This window comes from Manis pentadactyla, chromosome 6 (genome assembly GCF_030020395.1).
Source record: "Manis pentadactyla isolate mManPen7 chromosome 6, mManPen7.hap1, whole genome shotgun sequence".
NCBI lineage: Eukaryota > Metazoa > Chordata > Mammalia > Pholidota > Manidae > Manis > Manis pentadactyla.
Window position 1 is genome coordinate 294,906 of NC_080024.1, and position 24,725 is coordinate 319,630.

Genomic DNA, 24,725 nt, shown 5'->3' on the forward strand with positions numbered 1-24,725 from the left:
TTGAGCAGCTGGGGGAGGGGGTGTACCTTGCACCATAAAGATCAGGATTTACCCTTGAGCCCCAAACCATCTGAGGCCTTGGTGGCCAGGAAGGCCATACTGAGATGGACGAGGACACAAGGGAGGCTCCAGGTGGCAGTGTGCCTTCACACCTCCCTGCCAGGCCTAGGTCCCAGGCCAGGGCAGCTCCCACTGACTCCACCCCCCACTCACCCAGGGGAAGCTGGCATGACAAGCCAGCTAGCAGCATGTGGGGCGTATCAGTGCCAGAACCTGCAAATGGAACCCCGCTCCAGGAGCGCTGGCACGTCTGTCCTGGAGAGTCCCGTGCACAGGGACATCTCTGATTTCCACCGTGCCCCACCCCCTTGCCACTTTTCTCCCCAAAGTGAGGAGGAGCCTCGCCATGATCCCCTCACCCCATCTCCCACTGAGGTAGCCCTCGATACACCATACGGGGCACAGGCCAAGGGCCAGCACCAAGGCCCAGTCCACGGATGCTGCTCCTCATGCCCGCCTGGCAGGTCTTCTGGGATGGACCTGGGACACGCCCGACAGAAATTCATGTCTCTGTTGAGCAACTTCAAACAGGACTTTTAATTCCAAAGCAAACCCAGAACCGAGCCCAGGACGAAGCAGGACAGAGGCGATGCACTAGGGCAGGGCCGGCAGTGTCTTCGGGGGAGCTCTGAGGTGTGAAGGCGCTGCTCTCGGAAACTCCGGCCTGGCTGCGCTGGGCCTTCTGCAGGCGGCCCCTCATTCGTGTCTCGCAGCCTCAACGAGCTTTCTGAGCCAAGCGGCCACGCGCCTCGCAGTGGGGCCCCCAGAACGGTGCAGTCCTCCATCCAGGGCAGAGGCGGCGTGAGGCACGGCACTCAGTGGGCGGGCGGGCTGGATGGATGAAATGCTGCAGAGGCACCAAGCGCCCCGAGGCAGGGCTGGGCTCTTGGAGGCATCCCCATCGAGGGCCAGCGGACCGTCCCCAAACTCCAGGATTTTCAAAGGGACAGGATTTCAAAGTCTTCATCTTCTGAGTCAAAGAACCTTTCCAATCGCTCTACATCAGAAGAATCTAGAAGAAATAAGACCTCATCAGATGCCTGGTGTGGGTCACTCTGGGGCGAGGGGACAACAAGAACCAGTGTGCACGCCCACCATGCCCAGGCTGTGGGCCCGCCTGCCCATGTGGGCATCTGACAATCAAGGGTGTCCAGTCGGGGTGGCCTTGGTGCTCCAGGAGGCAAAAAGCCACTGGGATTGCCCAGCTGAGGCCTCGTGGGCTGGAGGGTCTCAGCAGGCCCAGAGCTTGACTGGCACAAGGATGGAAGGGTCAGAAAGAAGCCCAGAGGCTTGTCTGGAAAGCAGAGGCGGGCAGACATGCCTCCCATCAGAGCACACAGGTGAGTGGGGGCTGGAAGGTCAGAGCTTTGTCCCAGGAAGGGCACCCAGCCTGTACCATCTTGGGGGCAAAAGGGACTTCTGTTCCAAGTCTCCAGGGCCAGCACCCAACCCTTTGTGGTTTTCACCAGACAGTGGGCTTGGAGCTCACAACGTTGGGCAGCAGGCTGTCCCTGTTCCTCTCAGTGACCTTCAGACAGATGGACATGTGCTCATGGCCTCACTGCCAAGTCCCTGTGTTACATGTGCCACACACCCGGCCCACTCTGGAGGCACAGAGGACCTGAGCATGGAGAAGGCCCCAGGCCCACAGCACGGGGCAGTGAGGCACAGCCCACCTGAGGCACTGTGTGCCAGCCCAGGACTGGCTCTGTGCTGTACCGCAGAGGTCACTATGTCCACAGGAAGGCTAGTGTGTTCTGGTCCTAACAACCCCGGAGCCCATGTAAGGGGCACACCCAGCTCCCTGTACATGGGGACAGGTAACTGTGCACAGGGGAAGATGCTGTTTAGCAGTGCCTCTGGTCCACACACAAGTCACCACCACGTGATCGCCCGTGGCGTGTGTATAAACCTTAAAGGTCAAAAACAATCAGAACGGGACCTGGTGGGAAACAGAGGAGACAGAGGCATCGCACAGGCCACACTGTGCCCCACCCCAGCAATGAAGCAGGTGATGCCCTGTCCCCACCTGAGATGTGGCCAAGGCCTTGGACTCACCTACAGACAGGTTCAGGACGTCAGGGCAGGCCAGGTGGGAAGGCTGCTGCTCCACCAGCTCAAACATAGGCAGGGCACCTCCGAGCAGCGACAGCTGTCAAAAGACACAGCTGTTAGACGCAGCCCTCCAGGGGCACAGCCCAGCACCCCCACCCAAGAGCACCATCACAAGAGAGGAAAAATGCTGACAAGCAAACAGAGGCAGCCTCCATGCTAGAGGCTCTTAATCTTTTGCGGAGGCAGAAGCCTAGCCTGGCACCTGCCTAGGGGCAGCCACATGCCATCAAGTCCCTCTGCTCACATGAAGAGCAGCAGGTGCCAGGTTGATGAACCAGAACCCTGTTCTAGAGCCCCACAGACGTCTGGCCCCGTGTTCTCCAGCCATAATGAGGGGCGATGCCAGAAGCCATGGCCCTGCGAGGGCAGGGTCATGGCACAGCTGGGTGCTGAGGAGGCAGGATCCCAAAGGGGAGACCCAGAAGGGGCCCTCGGCCCTGCCCTGCGGGTGAGAAGCCGCTACCGACCTTTCTGACTTCCTGGCACCAGTCGTTGAAGTCGTCCTCTGTCTTACAAAAAAAGCCCTGAAACAAAGGGTGCCAGAGAGCACAGAGCATAAACACATGGCAGGCCGCGCCCAGACGGCAGGCTCGGCATGCCCTAGGGACCTGACGAGGGCCCAGCATCCATCACCACACGTCTGACCATCCTCACTTCTTGGGCCTCCGCCCCACCGTGGGCTCTGACCACGGCTCGACCCACTGCCCTCGGCCCTGACTGACGCTGGCCATGCAGCCCGAGTGCTCTCTGAAGGCCAGGGAAGGGCACGGGTTACACCGTGTCAGGGCAGAGCACAGAGCTCTCCTGTGTCCCGGGGCTGGGCTCGGCCTGGACCACGGTCTCCCGAGCAGCTTAGCAAAGGCAAAGGCCACCAGGACTGAGGAACACGGTGCATGGCACACCTCCACGCGTGGGCCCCTCCTGTGGAGAGCTGGGCACCAGCAGAGGAGCTCACTAGGGTCAGCGTCCAGACCACACGCACAGAGCCCTGGTGTTCTTATTAAGTTAGCAGGGGTTCTTAACCCCGCCAGGTTACAGATGCTATGTGGAGAGACGAGGAAAACAGGTACAAAATGGGAGAAACCAGACACAGCTTTCCCCAGAGCTGGAGCACAGGACGGGGCTCTGGCAAGGACACCGAACGCTCTGTTGGAGAATGAGGCCTGTCTCTCCCCAGCAGCCTGGTGCAGGCCTCCTCCTGAGGATGGGGCCGTGCCTCCACGTGCCTGAGAGCTCAGACATGCGCCTTCTGGACTTTGCCAAAGACGCTGGGGGTCCAGTTTGATCTGATCTCAATACAGCATCAACCTCCACAAGCTACCGAGATACACTTACTGCCATGAGCATATCTAACTGGCTGGACAAGGAATTCGCCAGTGGGTTCCCATGACAGTCGAACCTGTGAGCTCAAGTCGTACGCTGACCTGACATGAGACCCACAGACAGTGCGCCCAGGTGGCGTCCTGTTTCAGGACTGGGCCTGCCTCCCACCTGGAGACCGTGACTTGGTTCACTGCCCCTCTAAGGATGCTCTCATTTCTAGGTGTGTTCGGCCTCCCTTCCCAAAAAGTACATTTTTGTGAGCAGACAGGTTTTAATAAGCCACAACCAAAAGGGAGCAGGAAAGCCCATTCTGAGATCGTCTCCCAGATACATCGAGTTGAAAGATGAAAATGCGAACCAGAAACCCCCAAAAAGGTGGTGCAGAGCAGTGAGCAAAGCAGTAACCACCGTCATGTTAAAAGAGACACGTCACCACCACGTGCTTCAGCCCCACCAAGGCTGTGAGAACCACACACAGGGCCATTCACTCCTTTGTGCCCTCTGGATACTAAGCCATGTGACCATAGCACTTACTCCAAAACATTAAAAAAAAATCATAGAAATCTGAAAGCTTTCATTTTCACTCTAAGAGCAGGACTGGGCACACAACACCTGTCCATAAGCTCATGCAGTCAGAGACGGCGGCGTGGAGAGGGGACGTACCACGGCGATGGACGGGTCGAGCTCCCCGATGCTCATCCTGCTGGGGGGGTGCTGGCAGTGGAAGCTCTCATCCGGAATAAAGCAGCTGTCGGTGAGCCCCACAGCCGGCTGCGTCGTGTGAGGGTCCAGGTAGATGAGCTCCTCACCTGGGCAAGCAGACAGGTGGTCAGGGGAAGGGAGCACTCGGGGAACCACGGCAGACCCACCACACCGAGAGCCCCTGACAGCATGAGACAGGCTGGGAGAGGCTGGGCAGAGGACGGGGCAGGAGTGGACCACAGGGGAAAGGGGTACGGAGGGCAGTGTGGGGACCCCTCGTGGGAGCTCCCCACCTGGGCAAGCAGACTGGTGGTCCTGGGTCAAGTTGATGCTCCAGTGTGGGGGAGGTTCGAGGCAAGGGGTACAGCTCGCCCCATGGGACTTTCCTGAAGACCACTTGGCTTCTGGTCAACTGGGACGGAGCTGAGGAGCCACGACTTACCAACGTAGCCAATGAAGTAGTGGGCACTGTTGGGCTTCCCGCCGATCACTCCCAGGGACTGGGGCATCATGAAACAGTGCTGCGGGAAAGAGGGCAGGTGGGCTGCTGAGCACACGCCAGCAGAAAGTCTGTGCCCTCAGACTGGGTCAGGCACCAGCAGACAACGGTGCCTGCATGCCACAGGAAGCAGACGGCACCCACCTCCACAGGGTTAAACAGGCAGGAGAGAGAGAAGACGTGGTCCCCAGGAGCCTAGTCAGAGAGGACGAGAACACGCCGCAGGTGGGGGGGCAATGGGCCTGGGATCACATGCAGGACAGCTCCATGCCGGAGGAGGGCCTAAGTTATTAAGCAGCAGCGAGGGTTCCGGGAGGAGGTGCAGACAGGTCCACCCAGGTGCGGGCAGGGCACAGGGGTGCATAGGGGAGGCCAAGTGTTGGCCTGACTCCCAGGGCAGGGGAAATGGAGACGGGAAGCCAGTGGGGCTACTGAGTCAGAAGGAACAGAGGCCACAAGGGGGCAGAGGCAGGGAAGAGTGAGCTCACGGAGCAGAGAGACCCATGGGAGGGCACTGCCCAGAGGGAGGCCAGGAGCCCGCAGGGAGCTCAGAGGACTGGAGCTGGGAGCAAGGCAGTGGAGGGACAGACCCCAGGACCCACCTTCAGCGTCTCCACGTATGCCTCATTGATGTCTGTGAGCCCCAGGCGCAGGGGGATGAGAAGCACCAGGGGCCTCCATGGGGGCAGCCTGTTGGCGACCTCAGCTCCAGCAGGGAAGCCGTTGCAGTGCCGGTCGGAGTCTGCAGGAGACGCAGTGGCCCCTGCACACGGAAGGCTGCTCCTGCATAACCTTCCTGAAAAGGGAGACATGCTCTTACAGGCCAGGCACAGGTAGAACAGGAGGGCTCACCCAAGAGAAAGAGGCCCGTAATTAATCCATTAAAGGAAAAGCAGATAAGAAGCCCAGTGCTTAAATACAACTCAAATTTGGAAAAGAAAGATGAATCCTGCCACCCACAGGAAGAACAGCACATTTTCTCCACACATTCAACTTAGAGTAAAATAATGCACACAAGCCAGTGCTCTGGGAGAGCAATGGCCTAGTAACCAGTGGCCCAGAATTCCTGTGCCCCCCAAGGAGCTACTTTTCTCCTTCCTTTTAGATGGTGAGGCAACTCACTTCTGCCACCAAAGTGTCCCGGGCAATCCTTTAAGCACATTAAGTAGGGGGGACGCCAGTGGCCCTGAGCACCCCCGAGGCACCCAGCCTGTGGCTCCCAGACCCCCCACCCCCACAAAAGGGAACCAGGGCTGGGGTAGGGGTGGCACAGGGCACACTGGGCCTAGTCTGTGCCAGGGAGGAAGAGGCAACAAAGGAACACGAGGGGCACCTGGTCAGAGCTGAGGCGGCCACAGCAATAAAAAAGGGAGTATGTGAGTCCACACTTACTCAGAAAAGGCTTTTGAGTGTAAATACGGGAGAGGGAGGAGGGAGGGCTCCTCTCCAGAGTGCCAGCCAGTACAGGCAGGGGACGGTGTGCAATGCACGTTGAGTGTGACCCTCGGATACTTCCTGAACCACAGGGAAACGGGCAAGCCGGCAGCCCCCTGCCGGACGCTCGCAGGGCAGAGCCGCCAATCAGGCTCTGGGTCAAAACACGTAATCCGAATCTCATCACGAGGAAACAGAGGGTGGAACACCCTTCTGAACTGGCCTGGGTTCTCCAAGGACATCCGTGCTATGAAAACCCAGGAAAACAAAGAGGGAGAACCTTCCAGATTAGAGACTGGAAAGGTCTGGGGACAGCCCGCGAGGCCTCCTGGTTCTGAGGCAGAGCGCCCAGACTCAGATGAGGCCCGCAGGCGTGCCCACACCTGCGGCTGCTCAATCGGGCAGACTCGCTGCACGACGGAGACTTCTCAGAAAGGCGATGAAGGACTTTATATTCCTTTTTCTCTCTGGCTACTTAATCTTCCTGTGATGTGATTTATATTAAATAATAAATCAGGCCCTCCTCTCCACATAGCTCCTAAAAACCTTTGGAATTTCCTAACTGATTGGAGCCCTAAAGATATCTTGCGGTGTCAATGAGGTGTCTTTCGGAAAGCAGGGAAGGGCTGGTTGCCAGGGGAACCAACCTTCAGTCCCACCCACCCCTCAGACCTCTGGGGAGGACAGGAGCTAGGGATGGGGCTCAGTCATGAGTGTCATGGAGCCCCCGTCAAACCCAAGGCAGGGTTCGGAGAGCTTCTGGGCTGGTGATGTGTGCAGACAACTGGGAGGTGGCTTGGAACCTTCGCCTGCAGGGTCGGGACCGTGTCAGAAATGAGCTGAATGTTTGGACACCCAGCTGGTGTCGCAGAACAGCTTGGTGCTGCGGGAAAAACCCACACAATGGAACTGGTGTCAGGATCTCATATAGTTTCTAAACAGATTCCTGACGTTTTCCCTTTCCCCTTGGTATGGTTATCTGATGGGCACATAGGCTGTTTCAAAGAACCAGTTCTAGAATTTATTAGCTCTCCTGTTTCTCCTTTCACATCATTAAACTCTGCATTTGTCCTCATGAAACCTCTCTCCTCGGGTCTCTTCGGTTCAGCTGCTGTGCCTCCCCAACTCCCGGGGCTACACGCGCCTCACCCTCTCCAATTCTCATCATCAGCACAACAGGCACCAGTTTTTTTCCTGAGTTCAGGGTTCAGGTGCTCATATACAGTCTGTAAACCTCACTTCTTTTGACCCAAAGCTAAGGCAAAGGTTTGGAATTTCTAGGTAGTAGTTTTGTCCTTTTTCTCTTTATTCTACATAGTTTACATACATGTCCTGAGGGCTCTTCTGTAAGAGCTCTTTTCTGCCACCAGCATCTAGGGTTGATACACGTCTCCTGAACTCTCATGCTGCGTTACTCTGGTCCTCTGTCACTTTAGTTTTTATATATTCAACCTGCCACATATGCTCTCTTTACCATACGTTTTACTTTGCTGATTCTGGGACTATGTTTTGTGTGGTGACATTTTCCTTGCTGACCAGATCTTCACCACTAGGATGGACCCTCTCTTGGTCAACAACAGACAAAGACTGTGGCTCAAGAAATGATGGAAACAGGCCCACTGCTGCTGCTCTGTTGGCTGTACGTTACGAAGGTCTTGTTATCAAGAAAATGGGTTCATGTTCGTACCAGGTACCCACTTGTAGTTTTCTAATGCTCGCTTAGCATTTTTACCATATTTAAGTTCTGTTTTCCTATCAATGCAACTAACAAGACCTAAGCACCCCCCTCATCCACTTCATCCCGAACCCAGGTCCTTTTCTTTGAGTTCACACATTTCTGGTAGCATCTGGCGTGGCAGGGAGATGCGGTGGCTGGTGCCAGTCAGGACCACCTCTCTTCAAAGGCAGCTACTGCTATTACTACACTTGGATGCTTACAGAAGTTTATTTATTTTTGCAATGTGGGAATGTCCCCAGGAACACGTATGTTTCAAGGACCTGGGGGGAGGCCTCCGGCTCTGGGCCCCACTCTCCAGCCTGCCCTCACCTCCTGGAACTCTGCCCCACACGGTCGCTCTGCTTCCCTCCATTTCCTCACTGGGATTTCTACTTCTGCCATCAGGACCTCACACCTCCCTTCGTCTGACGATACTTGAATGTAATTGTTCTTCAATGGCATGACTGTGCCCACTACAGACCACAGCACGCGCCCCTGGACCCAGGGGCCCCCTGTGCTGAAACAGGTCTGACCCATCAGGAGTAAGTGCTGGCAGAGCCTCCTCTGGACCCCTGGCTAGCCCTGAGGATGGATGGGCAGGTGGGGGAATGGGGACACCCCAAGGATCAGGCCTCCCCTTGCTCAGGGTGCTTTCTAAATCTAAGGGAAGGTCTAAACCAGCTCTTTGTCTGCGGAGAGGCTCTGGTGAGATTTCTGACACCAGCATTCTTTCCCCACCTAACTGCCCCACAAGAAGCTCTGAGAAACTAGGACAGAAGAGTCCTCACTAAGCCAGCCTTGCTCCTCACCTCCTGCTCTGCCGGACCTGTGAGTGTTGGGGCGGCTGGAGTGGTGGGCAGGGAAAGCAGCTGGTTTGCTGTGCTCACTGAAGCAGCGAGCACAAGCCACTGAGAATCACCTCCACACGCCCTGTCTCCCTGAGCTGTGCACAGATACCCTGCACTGCCGTCAGCCCAGGGCACTGACTGGCTGAGCGCTGATGCTATTCCTCCTACATCTGGGAGTCAGACGTCCTCCCCTCATCCCTGTGATGAACACGTGTTGCTTCTGGCTCAGGGAGGAGATGTGCTGACACAGTGATCATGGCCAGGTGGCAAGCACACTGCAGCCAGGAGCCAGCTCCAAGCTCAAGCCCAGGCCCCTTCCCAGAACCAGACCCCAGTCCTCCTCCAACAAGCCCAGGGCCACATCTCACCACAGTTCCAGCAGCGCTGCTATGATAACCCCGAGTTCCGGAGGAGCGCCGAGGAGCATCCGGGCTCACAGGCACAGTGCCTCCTGGGCCCCCACCAGTGCACACCTCCAGCTCGTCCCTCACCTCTTCCTGGCACTGCCCCAGGGGACCAGCCTCACCAGCATGAAGCCAGGGTTGGACAAGTGGCAGGTGAGACCCTGAACAGGGGAAGGGTAATGAGCTAAGTGGTTCTCCAGCACCAGGAGAAAGAAACAGGCAAATGGAATATGGTGCAGCCAGGCCACGAGACAGTGACACCCTTTCCACTGGCAGGAGCCAATGTATTTTTCTGAAAAATAGAACACTGGGGGGAGACATGTCTAAACATCAACATGAGCTATTTCTGAGAGTAGAACCCAAATGATTTTCCCCTTCTCTGCATATTTCCTAAGTTCCTGTTTCACAAAAATGTTAAGAACTAGAGGGGGAATGCAGGAGCAAAGGGAGAAGGGGCCCCACGCCCTCCCACTCCAGCCCCAGGCCAATGCACCTGGGGCCACAGGGTGCTGCAGAGCGCCTGGCTGCCAGTCAGGGCTGTTCTTTCCCGGGGCCCCACCCCTGCACGAAGCAAAGGGGCACTGCAGTCACCAGCAGGGAAGCAGCCCCCAAGAGGCACCACCAGACCTGCAGTGTGAGTGTGCGAGACCTGCTCCCAGCGCCTGCGCCAGCCTGCACATCTGCATGCTGAGAGCTAGGCTGCTCCCCACTCTCCTTCTCTCGGGAGATCAGACTCAAGGCAAGAGCCCACATGCAGAAACCAGTGAGCGGGGTTGGGGCAGCTTCGGGAAACGTCTGGGGAACTGCTGCTGAGTAAACCATGTAATAAGGCAGTAAGAGCTCTGTTGGCCTGACGCACGAGAGAATGCGGGCATTCTCCAGAGGCAGTCGGCCAATGGGAGCCTTCGTTTGCCTCCTGGACTGATGCTTCAACATGCCTGGATTTCTACATTTCTCTTTCAAGTTACTCCTAGGCTTGAGGTGGTGGAGCTGAAAATTCTCACCTCTCTTTAAGGCTAACGGGCACAAAGGCATGGGGCCGAATACCCACACACACCTGCACGCAGCTCAGCCCAGCACGTCTCAGCAAACTATTTGTAGTAAAAACACAAACCACATGGGGAACTAAGGAGCCCAGCTCTGCAGAGAGCCACACCCTGCCCCCCAGCCTGCCCGGGGGATGCACACTCATGGCACCCCCAGGGAGGCCCTTTGTGGATTCAGCCACAACCCCTGATCCACAGCTCACTTACTGATGTCCTCCATCACCACCGTGTTGTCCATCGCTATATGGACTGCCAAGGCGCTCCAGGTGTCAAAGACAGCAAGCTTCCTGCAGAAAGGGGGAACATGCCGCTAACCTTCACAATCCCAGATGTGAAGGGCGTCCACAGGATGCCCCGGGGAACAGCACCCAGTGCTCTAGCTGTTTCTCAACTGACAGGCTGAGGCTGGCGATGCCCAGGGCACAGGGTCCCGCCATCACCCCACAGCCACTTGCAGAGGAAGTCCCCGTACAAGGGCATCTCTGGTGACAGTCATTGGGTCTAGTTGGCACACACCTGTGGGAACTAGACTATGAACCCAGGCCTCAGGTGCTGCTGGGTTCACCAACTCTGAGGCAGGCCTAGTCCCCTGGAAACCCCCCCAGACACTAAACCAACAACCAGGGTGAGTCCTCAGAATGAAATCTGTGGTTCAACAAGTGCAGGCAGCAGTGGTGAGGAATGGCAGCCCCAGAGGTGAGATTCTTAGAGAAGAGCAGACTTTGCAACCAAAGTATAATGGGGAAATGGGGACACAAAGCTCATCCTGGCACTGTGGATGAAAAATCGGGGTTCCTGAGGGGAGACGGAGGACCCAGTGCAACTGGGGACAAGGGTGGAGGGCAAGGATGGCGGGGCGACCACAAGGGAGACCCGACCAATGGGACAGCGCCCGCAGTGCCCCAGCAGTGGCCTCCCCCGCCTCCCGCCGTGCCTGCTGCAGGCCAGGCACAACACCAAAGACACATGGACACAAAGCAGCTCCTTGGGGACATTCTGAGGGGAGGCAGGCAGGGAAGGAGTGGCCATCACAGGTAGCAGTGTTGTGGAGAACATGGCAGGAGTGGGGGTGCACACCAGGGCAGCTATGGGAGGCCTCAGTGTGAAGGGGTGTCTGGGCAGAGGCAGATGCTGGGCGAAGTGCATGCACATGCAGATGCCGAGGTGGGTGTGTGCCAGGGAGTCCAGGGCAGGCAGAGGTGGGCCATGGAGGCAGGCAGAGTACAGCTAGCTCACAGCTCTGTGGTCAGTGGACAGCCAGGACGGTCCTGAGCAGACAAGGGGCAGATGGGTGGGCTTATACTTCATGACAATAACACTGCCGCTATTTGAAAGGAGACTCTAGGATAGCAAACAGAGAAGGAAGACCAGCAAGGAGGCAGAAGGCAGGCCTGGACCAGAGAGGACAGGGAGCTGAGGACATGGCCAGACAGTGGCCACATCTAGATGGGGTGTGCCGAGAGAGAAGAGTAAAGCATGATTCACTTTTGCCAAGCTGCTGAAAGGACTGCACTGCCACTCACTAGGAGAGGCAGAATGTGAGGCGGAGGGGACCCACTGTGGGTCTGGCTGTTACATTGGCGTGCCCTTGGACACCCAAGGGTGTTGCTGAGTGAGCACCTGGATGTGAGTCTGGAGTCTGGGGACAGATGAGCCTGGGGATGTGACTCTGGGAGCTGTGTGTGTGCAGACAGCAGCTGAAGCCGGGCCCAAAGGAGAGAGAACAGCCAGAGGCCTGCACCAAGCCCGCAGCACTCCCAGGTGGAGACTGGCAGCAGAGGCAGAGGCAGCCAGAGGTCAGGAGAAGCACCGAAGAGCATGACTGAGCAGCCCACGCTTCCAAACAGAGCAGAACCTACACCAAGGGCTGTGTGCTGGACGGCCCAGCAGGTCAGAGGCTGGAACCTGGCCTTCGACACAACAGGACAGTTGGTAACCTCAGCAAAGCTGCCTCAGGGCAGCAGTGGGAGGAAGGCAGTGAGTGTGCGAGACAGGCAAAGCACAGGCGGGCCACACACGCAGGCAGGCCACACATGCAGACCACACATGTGGGCACACCATGCACACAGACCACACACACAGACTATGCTTCAAGGCATGCAGGGCTGAATCCAGGACCCTAAAGGGCACGTGTGGGGGCTGAGTAAATGTGGGGACTAGGTAAAGAAATGGAGAGATGGGACAGGCCTGGGAATTGGTAGAAGTTGGACGTGGAAGGGAAGTGTCTTGGGAGATGACAACAGTGGCTGGGTAGAGGGCAGCCATTCACCATGAGGAGGAATAGGCTGGGGGCAAGTGAAAGAGGAGCAATTTCAGAAACGCCAAGTGTGGGGTGCCTATGGGAGGCACCCGTGGGGACAGGGGACAAGTGGGCAGACACATGAGGTGCAGCTGGGAACGGGTTTAAGAGGGAAGAGGCTATAGGTCAGAAGAAAGGCCAAGGTGCCTGCACGGAGGACAGCCTGTGGAAGATGGGCTGCATGTGCAGGAAGGTCAGAATGCAGCACATCTGAAACCGCTGTGCTCCAGACCAGCTCCAACCTCCCAGACTACCAGGGACCCCACGGGGCAAAGAACAATGCCCAACCCAGGGAACAACCTGGAGTAAGATATTCACTTTATCAGGAAACATAAACTGCGATACAAAAGACCACTTGGCATGGTCACCTGAGGACCACCTGTGACACCCCACACTTCCCTTATCAATGAAGGCTCACGAAGTTTGAACACCCATGGTATGGTCACACTGTCCCCAAAGAAATGGGAGGGACGGCGCTCGGTACCTACTTGAGGACCTGGGCGACTGTGTTGGGCCCGTACCACTGGCCGATGGACTTGCCCTCACCAACTCCCATTTGTGCTGCAAAAAAACATATCCAGTTAGCAACACACACCCCTGCTCCCACCTGCCCCCCCAGAAGCGGGCCGTGTGGCCTTAGGAGCATTTTGCAGGAGGCCTGGGCAGGCACAGGGTGCTTCCTCCAAAGGGACAGGTACCATCTCAAGGTCTGTCCTTCCCTAAGACAGGGTTTCAGTCCTCAACCAGGTTCAGGACTGGAGAGGAAATGACTCAGGTCAATCCACTCAGAGTTATGTTTTTACTTCCTTCTATAAGTGAGAATGCAATGCTTACACAAAGTGGCATTCAGTCTCACTGATGGGGTGTGAGAAAAAGAACCCGTAAGGCCATCAAGTCTGATCTCAGACACCACGACGAGTGACACACCACTGCAGGCCAGCCTGGGTCCAGCAGGCCAGGCCACGGTGGGGGTGGGCAGAGTGGTCTAAGCCTCCCACCTCACATGCCACCATCCCAGAGCAGTGCTTGGGGGGACCCAGAAACCCTCTGCCCGCTCCAAACAGCAGGACCCAGCATCCTGCGCAGTCCCACCTATCTGGTGAATGGAGTAGTAACTGTCTTTCCTGTCAATGAATGCACTGAGGACGCTGAAGTAGCTGTCTGGCTGCTGCTTCCGCTGTGTCCACCTCCAGTCTATCGGAGACAGATGCGGAAGCTCAGTTTTACCAACATGTGAGAGAAAGTCCTTTGTTTTTACAAACACAAATAGTATCCACATCTTCACTGAAGCTTTCCAAGGTTAAAAGCCAAATCCACCAGGATTTCAAATACATATGTGCCAGCTCTTCAGAACAAATCCATATGCAAAGCAGAAAATGATTTCAGTGGTTTAAAGATAATTTCCAAAAGATAAACATTTATCAGCATGCTTTGAGGTCACTTTTTTTTTTTTTTTTGAGAGGGCATCTCTCATATTTATTGATCAAATGGTTGTTAACAACAGTAAAATTCTGTATAGGGGACTCAATGCACAATCATTAATCAACCCCAAGCCTAGTTCTCAACAGTCGCCAATCTTCTGAAGCATAACGAACAAGTTCTTACATGGTGAACAAGTTCTTACATGGTGAACAGTGCAAGGGCAGTCATCACAGAAACTTTCGGTTTTGATCACACATTATGAACTATAAACAATCAGGTCAAATACGAATATTCGTTTGATTTTTATACTTGATTTATATGTGAATCCCACATTTCTCCCTTATTATTATTATTATTTTTAATAAAATGCTGAAGTGGTAGGTAGATGCAAGATAAAGGTAGAAAACATAGTTTAGTGCTGTAAGAGGGCAAATGTAGATGATCAGGTGTGTGCCTGTAGACTATGTGTTAATCCAAGCTAGACAAGGGCAACAAAACATCCACGGATGCAGAAGATTTCTCTGAGGTCACTTTTTTTAATCAGTAAAAACCAGTGGGTCACTATGCAAGAAAACCCTGAACCCTAACTGTGTCTTGCTGGTGATCTGCTTCCACGGCCTACCCCCGAGTCCTCAGAGCAGGTAGCACCACCCCAGCGTCGTGACTCACCTCGGCCTAGGTGGCGGCACAGCAGGGCTTGGGCAAAGATCATCTGTCCACACCGCAGCATGCAGCCCCAGCCCGTATCCGAGGTGGGGCCAGTTCCCCCTGCCACAGTGGACAAAGAGAGAGGCACTCACTGTCAGACAGGTCCTAACACCCCCAGGCCGGTTCTGACTGCAGGTACCAGCTCTACCTTGGGCCTACGCCTTGTAGAACCTGGTCACACCAAGGTGGAGCTTGCTGGGAAGTGAAATGTCCTGATGACCCGCTCAAAATGGGCAACATATGTAAACAAGACAGTCAGAGAAATACGAACGTGGGGCAAGCACATGAAAAGACACTAAGCCTCACAAGTAATCCAGGAAATGCAAAATCACATCAGGAGGACATTTTCCAGCTACCAAAAAAGCAAGAATAGTGGCTGGGAGTGTGGAAGATGGGCTACGTGTGCAGGAAGTCAGAATGCAGCACACCTTTCACGCAGACCCAGACCCTGTGTAGACCGTGAGACAGGTCCTAACGTGACAGGAAATGCCCCGACACCCTGACCACCAGCACAGTGAGAGGCACACAATGACAGCGTAGTAGTGATTCAGGGGTCAGACCACGTGGGCTGCAGGCCCCGCAGGCTCTACCCTCACCCCGCAGCATCACCCACTTGCGCAGAGGGTGGGGTGGGGTGGGGGGACACAAAGCTTACCTCTTGGGGCCTGGTGGGGTCACAGAAGGGGCCCTGTGCGAAGCGCGCAGCACAGGGCCTGCTGTGCAGAAACAACCCACCTCCCATACAAACGAGTCATCTCTGCATGGCAGGGGAGGAAACAGACCCCTGACCTCCAGAAGGGAGGTGTCTCCTCCCCAACCATTCTGCCAAACAAGGCGGGGCTCCTCAGTCTGTCCTCCAGGGGCGCGGACATCGGGTCTGCAGAACGGCTGGGTCCCTCCCAGCACCACAGACTGGGCCCCTGCCCCAGGGCCAGGCACAGTGGCCTCAGGGCAGGTGTGGAATCAGGGCCCAGGGGAAGGACAGCCATCCCCAGAGCACCTCTGCACTCACATCATCAACCACTGACCCGGGGACACTGACCACATCCCCTGCATTTTGGTGCTCCCGAAAAGTCAAGTATGGCAGCTATTTTACATCTATGTCACTTCTGGAGAACAGATGATATTACGTCTAGTAGCAGGCCTGACTGACACCCACTCCCAAAGCAGTGCAGCCTCCTGACCCCAAACTCCAAAGACAAGGTCAAGAGTGGGTCCCCTTCCCATCCATCCCCAGGGCTAAAATGCTAATAAGAGCCTCTCTCAATGGGACACACTTTAATGCCGCTAAATGTGTCACATCCATCTTGCCCTTCAGCAACCCCCACGACGATGTGTGGAGCAGATGGGAAAAGATGGCGCCCACAGAGCAGTGGCTTCCAGACATCCTGGACAGGCGGGAAGCAGCTGCACGCCTGACGCAGGGCGCCGTGCGCATTTACACACACCCAGACCATCCCACAGGGACATGCTACCCCCTGCTCCCTTCTGGTCCACATCTGCAGCTGCTGGGCATGGCTGACCCTCCTGCTGTAGGGCCTGGTAACAAACGGTGATGTGCAGTTGGAAAATCGCTGGCCTCATAGAATTGGGGGCCTGGGTGGGGACCTGGCTCTGCCACAGCTAGGGGCCAGACCTCCGCCAGCTTGTTTACCTATGCTGCTGTGAGGATTAAATGAAGTGACAAGCACCTGGCATACTGAAAACCGTGTATTCTGTCACACGCTGTGACAAACAGAGCACTTACCGATGGCTGGGAAGTTTTTCCTGTATGTAAACCAAAGCCTTGACGCCACATCGGACAAGATCTCATCCTTTTCTAGAGAACATTTAAAAGAAGAAAACACACACACAGAGCCTTAAGTTCGTAGGTCATATGGTACAGAAAGTTAGCAGGCAGCTGCCATTAACTATTATGCCACGAGATGCTCTGTGCCAACTGAGCGCTGAGAGCCCAGTGGGCCCGCACGTGGCTGGTACCTGTGAAAAGGCTATATTTTCTTCCCAGGATCCAAACAGGCTCTGAGGTCTCAGGGAAGTCTTCAAACTCAGCAAATCGGAGAGTGTCATAGGTCAGAGTAGCTATTGAAACCAGACACAAGTAGATTAAGTTTAGTAATTTCATAAAACGACATCGCAGATCATTTATAGCATTTCCATATAAAGAGCCCGTGAATTCTGCACCTCAGTGGCTGGAGGTACCACTACCGACCAAACAGGGCTTTGCCAGGAGGTGGGCCTCCCAGCCCACTCGCTGGGCATCGCAGATTTAAAGGCAGAGTCAGTGTCCATACACAAGTGTAACTGTGGATCAGACCCAGGAGACAGAAACAAGGAAAAAAGGCTTCTTGGTTTTTTACTTAGACCTGAAGAGCAAAAAGTGAAATGAAGCCATACCCCTCACCCTTAATCTCTGTACACAAGGGAGGCCACAGACAAAACAGAAGGTAAAGCAAGTGTTCATGGCTGTCCCAAGACTTACCAGATGTGTGCCCCTTGGGGCACACACCCAGACACTGTGGTGAAGGCAGATGCTTCCAGGCAACAGACAAGAAAGCTTCAAAAGACTCGGGGTCTAGTCCATACCTGGCTGCCCAATTAGGAGCAGTCAGCTGTGGAGGGGCAGGATGCCACTTCTTGGGGGGACACTAACCTCCAGAAATGGAGAGACAGACCCGTCTGCAAGGTCCCCCAAGACCCTGGGTCCTGAAAGGTCTGCAGCCTGTTTGGCTTGGCCGTCGCTACCAGGGCACCCCGGTTCCTGAGGAGGTGGCTGTGCGTAGTGCGCAGCATCTGGCCGCTGTGCCAACAAGAGCTGAGCAGCAGCTCATCCCGCACTGCTTCCTGAGGAAACGAGAGGGCCTAGCACCCCTCCTGTCCACAGAACCCCTTCTGCACATGGATCTGAGACCAACGCCCACAAGGCAAGCTGCCTGTGGAGTGTGCTGGGGTACACTCTTCAGAGCACCCTTAACACACCACTCTCACCCTCAACAGTGCCAAGCCACTCCCACCTCACTGACAATTTCAAAGAGGTCCTGGGAAAACCTAAAATATTCTATGAGCTTCCCCCCACCTGTGAATTTATTTTTTGACAATAACCCCACCTTTTGGTAAAAATGACATATACTATTTATTAAAACACCCCGAAACTACAAAATTACTATGAAAACCACCTGCAGCCTCCACCCAGCCATGAGCCAACTTCCAGAAGTCTCTATGCACAGACACACACACACAACACCATGCCAACACCTGTGGCTCCGTCTTTACTCCTCTCCACAGCCACATGGACGAAGAGCTCCCACAAGCGCACAGTAGCTCTGAGCAGTCTGCAGCGCACTGTCCATGCCACCACAACCTCTGGTGCCCCATCAGGGTGCTCCTGGAGTTTCCTGCTGAGCCTCCCTGAGTATCCCTGGGTGGGCCCAAGCCCTGGGGAAGTCAGGGTAGACTGCACGCTCTGGCACCTGCCAGCCAGGGCTCAAGCCCCGCTCCAGCACTCACAGGAGCTGAGGCTCCTGGCCACTTGCTTATGGAAATTCCTTCACCCATCAAAGAGGGAAGAACAGCAAGATGCCCTCCCAAGGTGGCCATGAACTGTCCATGAAGCCCCTCCCAGGAGGTGCTCAAGGCTGGCAGACAGAAGGGCTCCGTAGTCAGCTGGTGTCATTAACATCTAGGACGCAGAAGTGCGGGCTCGAAGGCTGGTGATTTAACTACCCCTGGAAGGCTTACCTGGACGTGCAGCTAATTCCCAGTTCCAGGGTTGGGAAAGCAGTGCTCGCTGAACTAACCCAAGGCAACAGAAGGCCCTGCATTTGCACCCTAAATAACCAGGCTTTGGGAACCCAGACCCAGCTCTGCCTGGATTTGCACCTGAAGCCCGACAGGGTCAGAGCAGCCCTGCAGCCTGGGGTGCCTGCTGGGCGGCGGTGCTGCCGTGCCCTGACCCCCAGCCACCGGCTTCCTCCAGGGCTTCGCTCTGCCTGTCCCGCCACAGACGATGCCAGCCACGCTGCTCTGTGATCAGGAATAAATAACTTAAAGCCTGAGTTTACTTCTCCCTTTTTGTACACAGGATCACATGTTTCTGTAGGTGATCATAAAAACTACGTAGAGATGGATGAGAGTTCCATCTTTTGAAGGAGCTGAGAACACCACAGCGTCTCTGCTGCCTCTCCAGTCACCTGGTCTTCAGAAATCACTGCTTCCTTAACCTCCAGGCTTTAACCAGTAGGTATCCACTCAAGCCCATGAGGTTTACTTTCAAGAAGAAAAGGACATGAATGCCACCTGACTGCAGGTGACGACACCGCAGGACCACAGTTCTCACCCCAGCGCAGGGGGCCTTCTACTGACGTCAGAGGCCCTTCTAAAACCACAGCTTCAGACACGTGCAGCCTTCCAAGTGCTTGGGGTGACTGTCTCTTCTGCAGGCTGTGCCAGATGGTGTGGCACGTGTGAAGGGGCCGCACACTGTACCAAAGTTGGGTCAGCTCTGAAGCTGCATCACTCACGTGGCAAAATGCAAAGCAGGCATTATTTCTTAGGTTTACTAGCAAATGTTACAGACAATGAAGCCAACTTCAGAGGGAAGTAGTGAGAGGTGTGCTGTGAAGATGTTATGACAAATTTGCTACTGTAACTAACAAAATTGCAGGTTGTGTGGCCTCAGACTCATTCCTGTGGGAGCCAAAGCAGGCAAGGGCAGAGAGTCACCGGAGAGGAGCAAGGCACTGGGGTGACCCCACCTCTTGCCGGCTTGCCAAGAGTCTGGAGGCCATAGTGCATGTTACCTGCAGGGTCCCTAAGGAGGGCTGCGAATGCCTGTCTGCTCCCAGCCCCCGACGGCCTTTCCTGCCTCCATTAGAGCCGGGGCCATGTTCACCCTGTTCCCGTAGCCACCGAGGACCCCAGGCACCAGGAGCAGCTGTGCTCACAGCCGAGGCACGCCTTCCCTGCGGCGCGGAACCGAAGGTATGCCTGCTGTCATCGCACGGCCCACCCCCACTGGTGACCTTTCTGTACCTCGGTTTTCTCACTGGTAAAATGGGAACAGCTGTGCTTTCCTCAAGGCCTGTGTGAGGAAGAAACAAGTTAGTAACTGTGAAAAGCTGTGCCCCACATTGGGCAACAGGAGGCACATTCTGGGGGCCCATCAGGGAATCTCGGACCCAGGCACAGTAGCGATGCCCCATGTAAAGGAGACAGTCTCCATGCTCTGCGACTGAGGTGCAGCACCAAGCACACAGTACGCGGGAGACTGACCCAAACGTGGGTGCTCCTTCCCTGAAGTTAACTAGGTACACTTTCCTCATGAGACAGGACTGCATCTGGAAGCAGCATCAGCCACCAGCGCCACTTCACAGGCTGGTCCCAATGTCCTTATGCTTTATCAGCCAGAAGAAGAGGCCTGCGGGCCTCAGCACCCACCCAGAGGAGAGCAGGTGTGGCACCCCTCTGCAGCCATCAGGGGTCCTGACTGGCCAGTAGAGAACAGGACCAGCCTGAAATGCCACAGGCCTGGGCACCCACCAGCTCCCTGGCATGGAGGGAGCTCTCATTCAGCACAGGCTAAGGTGCCTGGACAGACTGCCAAGCTCCCTGGTCTCTGGGTCTTACTTTCTAATTGAAGAATAAGTAATTTTTCTAAATTCCACTCATTTCTGAAGTTCAACTTTCTAATTTCTACTAAGATTTGTTGTTGGAGACCGAGCCCCCTTGCAGCTGTAGGACACATGACCTAACATCTCGAAGCCCAGCCACTTCTCCCAAACAGAGCAAAGCCAGAGGAGGTGACAACACACTTGGTGCCCTCAAGGTGCAAAGCACCCCCCACAACAGTGCGGGCCTCCTCTTTTGCATATTATTTCAGGCCTCACTACTTTTGAGATGAAACTAAATTCCTCCTCCCCCAAACAAAACACCACTGTTATCATCAATACTAATTTAGCCAAAATATGTATTAATACTTCTGCAGAACAGAATCTATGAAACACCAGTTCAGAAAACATTTTACTAGAAAGTAGTGCTTTTCTATTTTGAAGCTAAAGTTCACAATCATTAACATTCACACATACCCGACCAACAGGTGGACCGACTCTAAGGCTCCTTTACCGACTCTGCTCCCAGACTGACCAGCTCTGTGGGGGCCCGAAGCCAATAGCCTCCACAACCCCCAGAGGCTCCTGGCCTTATTCCACAGTGCTATCATCCATCATCTTCACACACGTCAAGTCACTCATGAAGCAGCTCACATACCTCCTAAGTCAAAATAAAAAGGAGTCAAATCTCTAAAAGAATGCCAGTTTCCAGACTCCCAGGTAATGGAAATAAGACAATGCACAGAAGCAAGAGACAGGCACCGTCCACACTGCCCACCTTGAGAAAAAGGTCGTTTTGGAGCTGCTGTCCACCATTTGGTCACCTGGGTTCCAGACATTTGATTTTCCACGTCTTCTTCCCTCAGGTGTCCCTGATCACACCCCGAAGAGGAAGTAGAACCCCTTTAACAGTGTGGTTAATTCCATCAGAAAAAAATTTTTGATTTAATATTATTAATCTAACAGAAAAATAGGGAATTGTGCCTAATGAACATAACCAACTTCTCTCTACTTACAAGTACATTGTAAGTCAACCAGAGAGAGCTGCAAAAAACACACACCACCAGATTTCTTTCAGAGCTTACTTTTAACACACTGTGTTTCAAAGACATTTCTCCAAAACATTTATATTTTCTGGGAGATTGTGCTTTATAAATAAAATCAAAGGAAGGATTCTCCCCTTTCTTTGGAAAACACTCATGCTTAAGATTATGGGTTTGCAAGTAGTTATTTTTTAAAATCCCAAATAGTTTACATGCAGATGCTGGTGGTCCAGTTCTGAATCAAGAATAAGAAAAAAAAGGGAAAGAAAAAGAGCGAGAACTTGGAACCTTAGCTCCCTGAGGAAACTAAAACTGCTGCTCTAGTGAACATGCTGGACAGAGTGACCACATCTACCCACTGCCAGCAGCAGGCAGTCCTCTTCCCAGTCACACCTACGCTAACAGACTGGGACTGCATTATACACAAACCCTACCAACGCACATTCTTATGGTACGGGATCGTCTAAGTCATCATCAGCTCAAGTTCTGCTTCATCCACGACCAGCCACGTGCCACACACAATGTGAAAGACACATGCAAGCGTGAGGCACTGGCTCTGTCCTCCAGAAAGGACAGTGTGGCTGTGTAAGTGCAGACAACCAGCCAGTTGGTCGAACATGGAGCCTTGTCTGCATGGACAGCGTCGGGAGCCGTGGAGAAGATGACCGGCCTGCAGCCTGCCTGCCTCCTCTGAGCCTCTACACGTCAGCAGCCCTGGGCTCCCTCTCCCTGGCCCCTTCCGCTTTCCTCCTGCACTCAGACCCTCCATGACTCAGTCAGTGTGGCCACACACACACTTCTACCTCTAGTCCAGGCCCACAGACCCAAAGGACCCTGGATATCCTGACAGGATGTCTAACAGGCACCTCGCAGTCAACACATAAAAAAACAAATTCCCAATGCTTCCCGGCCCCAGGTATTCTCCACCTGAGATTCCCGTAACGGTCATAAACCTCAGCACCATCTTCAACTGCTCCTCTCCACCCCTACCCCGCACCATATGGGTTGCTATTGTCCCGACCTTCGAACATACCCAGAACTCCACCTCCTCTCCCGACACTGACCTAAGCTTCCAAGGCCTCTGGCTAGCTTACTGCAAGAGCCTCCTAACTCCTTTGGTGTCCTTGCTTCTGCCCTTGCCCCCTGCAGTATATTCTCACAGAGCAGCCGCGGCAAGTCTGCTGAACATATGGTCACGTTACTCCTCCTCTCAAACACTCCCAAAGGGTCACCATCACCTTCAGAATAAATAAACACTCAAGTCCTCACTATGACCCAACACAGCCCCATGACCGGGCCCAAGTCACCTTTAGCTCCTGCTTCTCACCCCACCAGTTGTACCCTGGCCGTGCTGGCCTGCCAGCTCCCAGAGCAGGCCCTTGGTCCTTCTGCTTGCACTGCTTTTGGGTCCTGGTCAGAATTTTGCAGTGAGACCTTTCCTGGCCATCCTGGCTACACCTGCTTGGCCCACATCACTCCACCTTGTGAGCACACCGTTGGTGTTACATCCAGAACGTCGGCTAGGCATGGTTTTGCCTGTTTTGTTTAATTCTCTAACCCCAGCATCTAGAACACGCCAACAAAGACCATACATTCAATAATAAACATGGTTATTGAATGGATGACCACAGAGCCCCAGGAACTACAGAGTGCTTGGTCATGGGAGGCAGAATCCATAAGGACTCCAGGAATCAGAGGAGGCAGGGCCATAAACCATCCCCAAAGGAGATGCAGCACCACCTCAGCAAGAAAGCCCCACCATGCCCCACAAACACCACACATTATCTTTATCATCATCCACAGAGGCCCCTTCTACTTTGAAGCGGCCTTCCGTGTCCCATTTAGGGTATCACCACATGGCTACTCCTCTAACTTTAACATGATTTTCACACTTAAGGTAATATGAATGACATTAAACTGGTTTTAAACCTCTCATTTTAATGGTCTTAGGTATCCAAGCAGCAATAACTTAAAAGAAAGCTGATATTAATTCTATTCCTTTCCCCACCCAATGCCCCGAGCACACAGTGCAACAGCATCCAGTATTTTTTAAAACAAACTTCACAAAAAATACATCTGGTTAATCTGCTCCTTTGGGAGTCAGGATTACTGTCTCCTCCTGTCATCTTACATTTAAGTGATGAGATACCACAATCATCGACATACTGGCCATGCATGCATACGTTACAGTGTCCAAACTGAGATTTCAGTAAATTTGTGCCACAGCTTCCAGGAAAAGAAAAACGAAGCAAAAACGATGCTATCCAGAATGACAGCTGGGATTAAACAGACCAGGGTAGGGGGTGGTACTTGAAGGCAAATCACTCCCTTCAAGGAATGAAAGGACTAAAACTGCCGCAGGATGAGAGAACCTGTGTGCAAATGCTTTCGAGGCTAACTGGACAAAGTCCCAAAATATCTTGCCAGCAAAGATTAAGGAGTTGCCTCCTCTGGTACAGAAACATGATGAGATAGGCCAAAACACCACGAACACGGATACTCACGTGTCTATATATACATACACACCCCAACACACGCACTGTGCGTTAGGATGCGGTTTCTTTCTTCAATCGCAGAAAAGGAAGTTTAGATGATCTATTGTTTACTGAATTTTAAAAACACATGCGTGTGCTAGGAGAGCTGGAGGTTTCTCGCCTCCGACGTGCCAATGTAACTTCCTCAGGGTTGAGAAGGTACCGCTCCCTGGCTCCCGGCGGGGAGCACACGCTTCCCCCGCCCGAGCCCCCGCGCCGCCTGGCGCCCCTCCGTCCCCGACGCCGGTGCCCTGCTTGGCGAGCCAGCGTGGGGCCTGGAGGCCGGGCGCGGCTCGGAAAGCGCGGGGACGCAAACACACCCCGGACTGTCAGCTCCGCGCCGGCCTCCCGGGACGCGGCCCACACCCCGGCCGCGCCAGGGCCCCGCCGTCCCCGGCCTCCAGGCCCGGCCCACGCCGCGCCAGGCCCCGTGGGGGCGAGAGGGCCAGGCGAGCCCGCCCGCGGGACGCCCCGCGCCCGGCCAGGCCCTCACCTGCGTCCATCTTCCCTCCCCGGCAGCCGACTGAGCGGCGTCGCTCCGACGGCTCGGCCGCGCGACGCGACGGGCCGCCGCCGGGGCCAATCCGGGCGCGGGCGGGCGCGACGGGGCGGGGCCGGAAGCGCGCCGGCGCCGCCATCCTGGCCTACGGCGGCGCCGGCGCTGGGGGCCGGGCCCCGTGCTCGGCTGCCCGGCGGCCTGATCCGCGCGCCCCGGACACCCCTACAGCTGCCCGCCGGGGCACGTGAGCTGACGCGCGGGGGCGGTGCGGCCTCGGGCGGGGACGTCGGCCCTCCGGGCATCGGGCCCGTCGGCGCGGCCATCTTGCCGTACGGACGGCCTTTGCGCCATGTCGCCGTACGGAGCCGCGGACCCGGGATGCCCCCGCCTGCCCCCGACGCCGCGAGCCGCGGGCTGCGCCCCGCCGGTGCCGATGCCCCGAGCGCGCCGAAGCCCGGGCGGGCGC

General features: G+C 55.1%; 1 protein-coding gene across 4 annotated transcripts; it reads right to left on the reverse strand.

The window, feature by feature from the left end:
- Window positions 1–573: 573 nt before the first annotated feature.
- ATG4B (autophagy related 4B cysteine peptidase) lies at window positions 574–24,669 on the reverse strand. Of its 4 annotated transcripts, none has more exons than XM_036901321.2 (13): window positions 24,254–24,547; window positions 16,558–16,659; window positions 16,325–16,396; window positions 14,539–14,637; window positions 13,540–13,641; window positions 12,936–13,008; window positions 10,356–10,435; window positions 5,302–5,495; window positions 4,643–4,721; window positions 4,162–4,307; window positions 2,643–2,699; window positions 2,119–2,212; window positions 574–1,072 (listed from the first exon to the last, which is right to left on the reverse strand). In XM_036901321.2, the coding sequence occupies exons 1-13, from the start codon at window positions 24,396–24,398 to the stop codon at window positions 999–1,001; spliced, it is 1,317 nt and encodes a 438-aa protein (XP_036757216.2). In that variant the 5' UTR covers window positions 24,399–24,547; the 3' UTR covers window positions 574–998. The 4 variants fall into 4 exon arrangements, 3 of the variants coding, with proteins under 3 accessions (XP_036757216.2, XP_036757215.2, XP_036757212.2); XM_036901320.2 differs by having other exon boundaries at window positions 14,539–14,640; XM_036901317.2 differs by lacking the exon at window positions 24,254–24,547 and adding an exon at window positions 23,358–23,668 and having other exon boundaries at window positions 14,539–14,640.
- Between the last annotated feature and the right edge of the window lie 56 nt (window positions 24,670–24,725).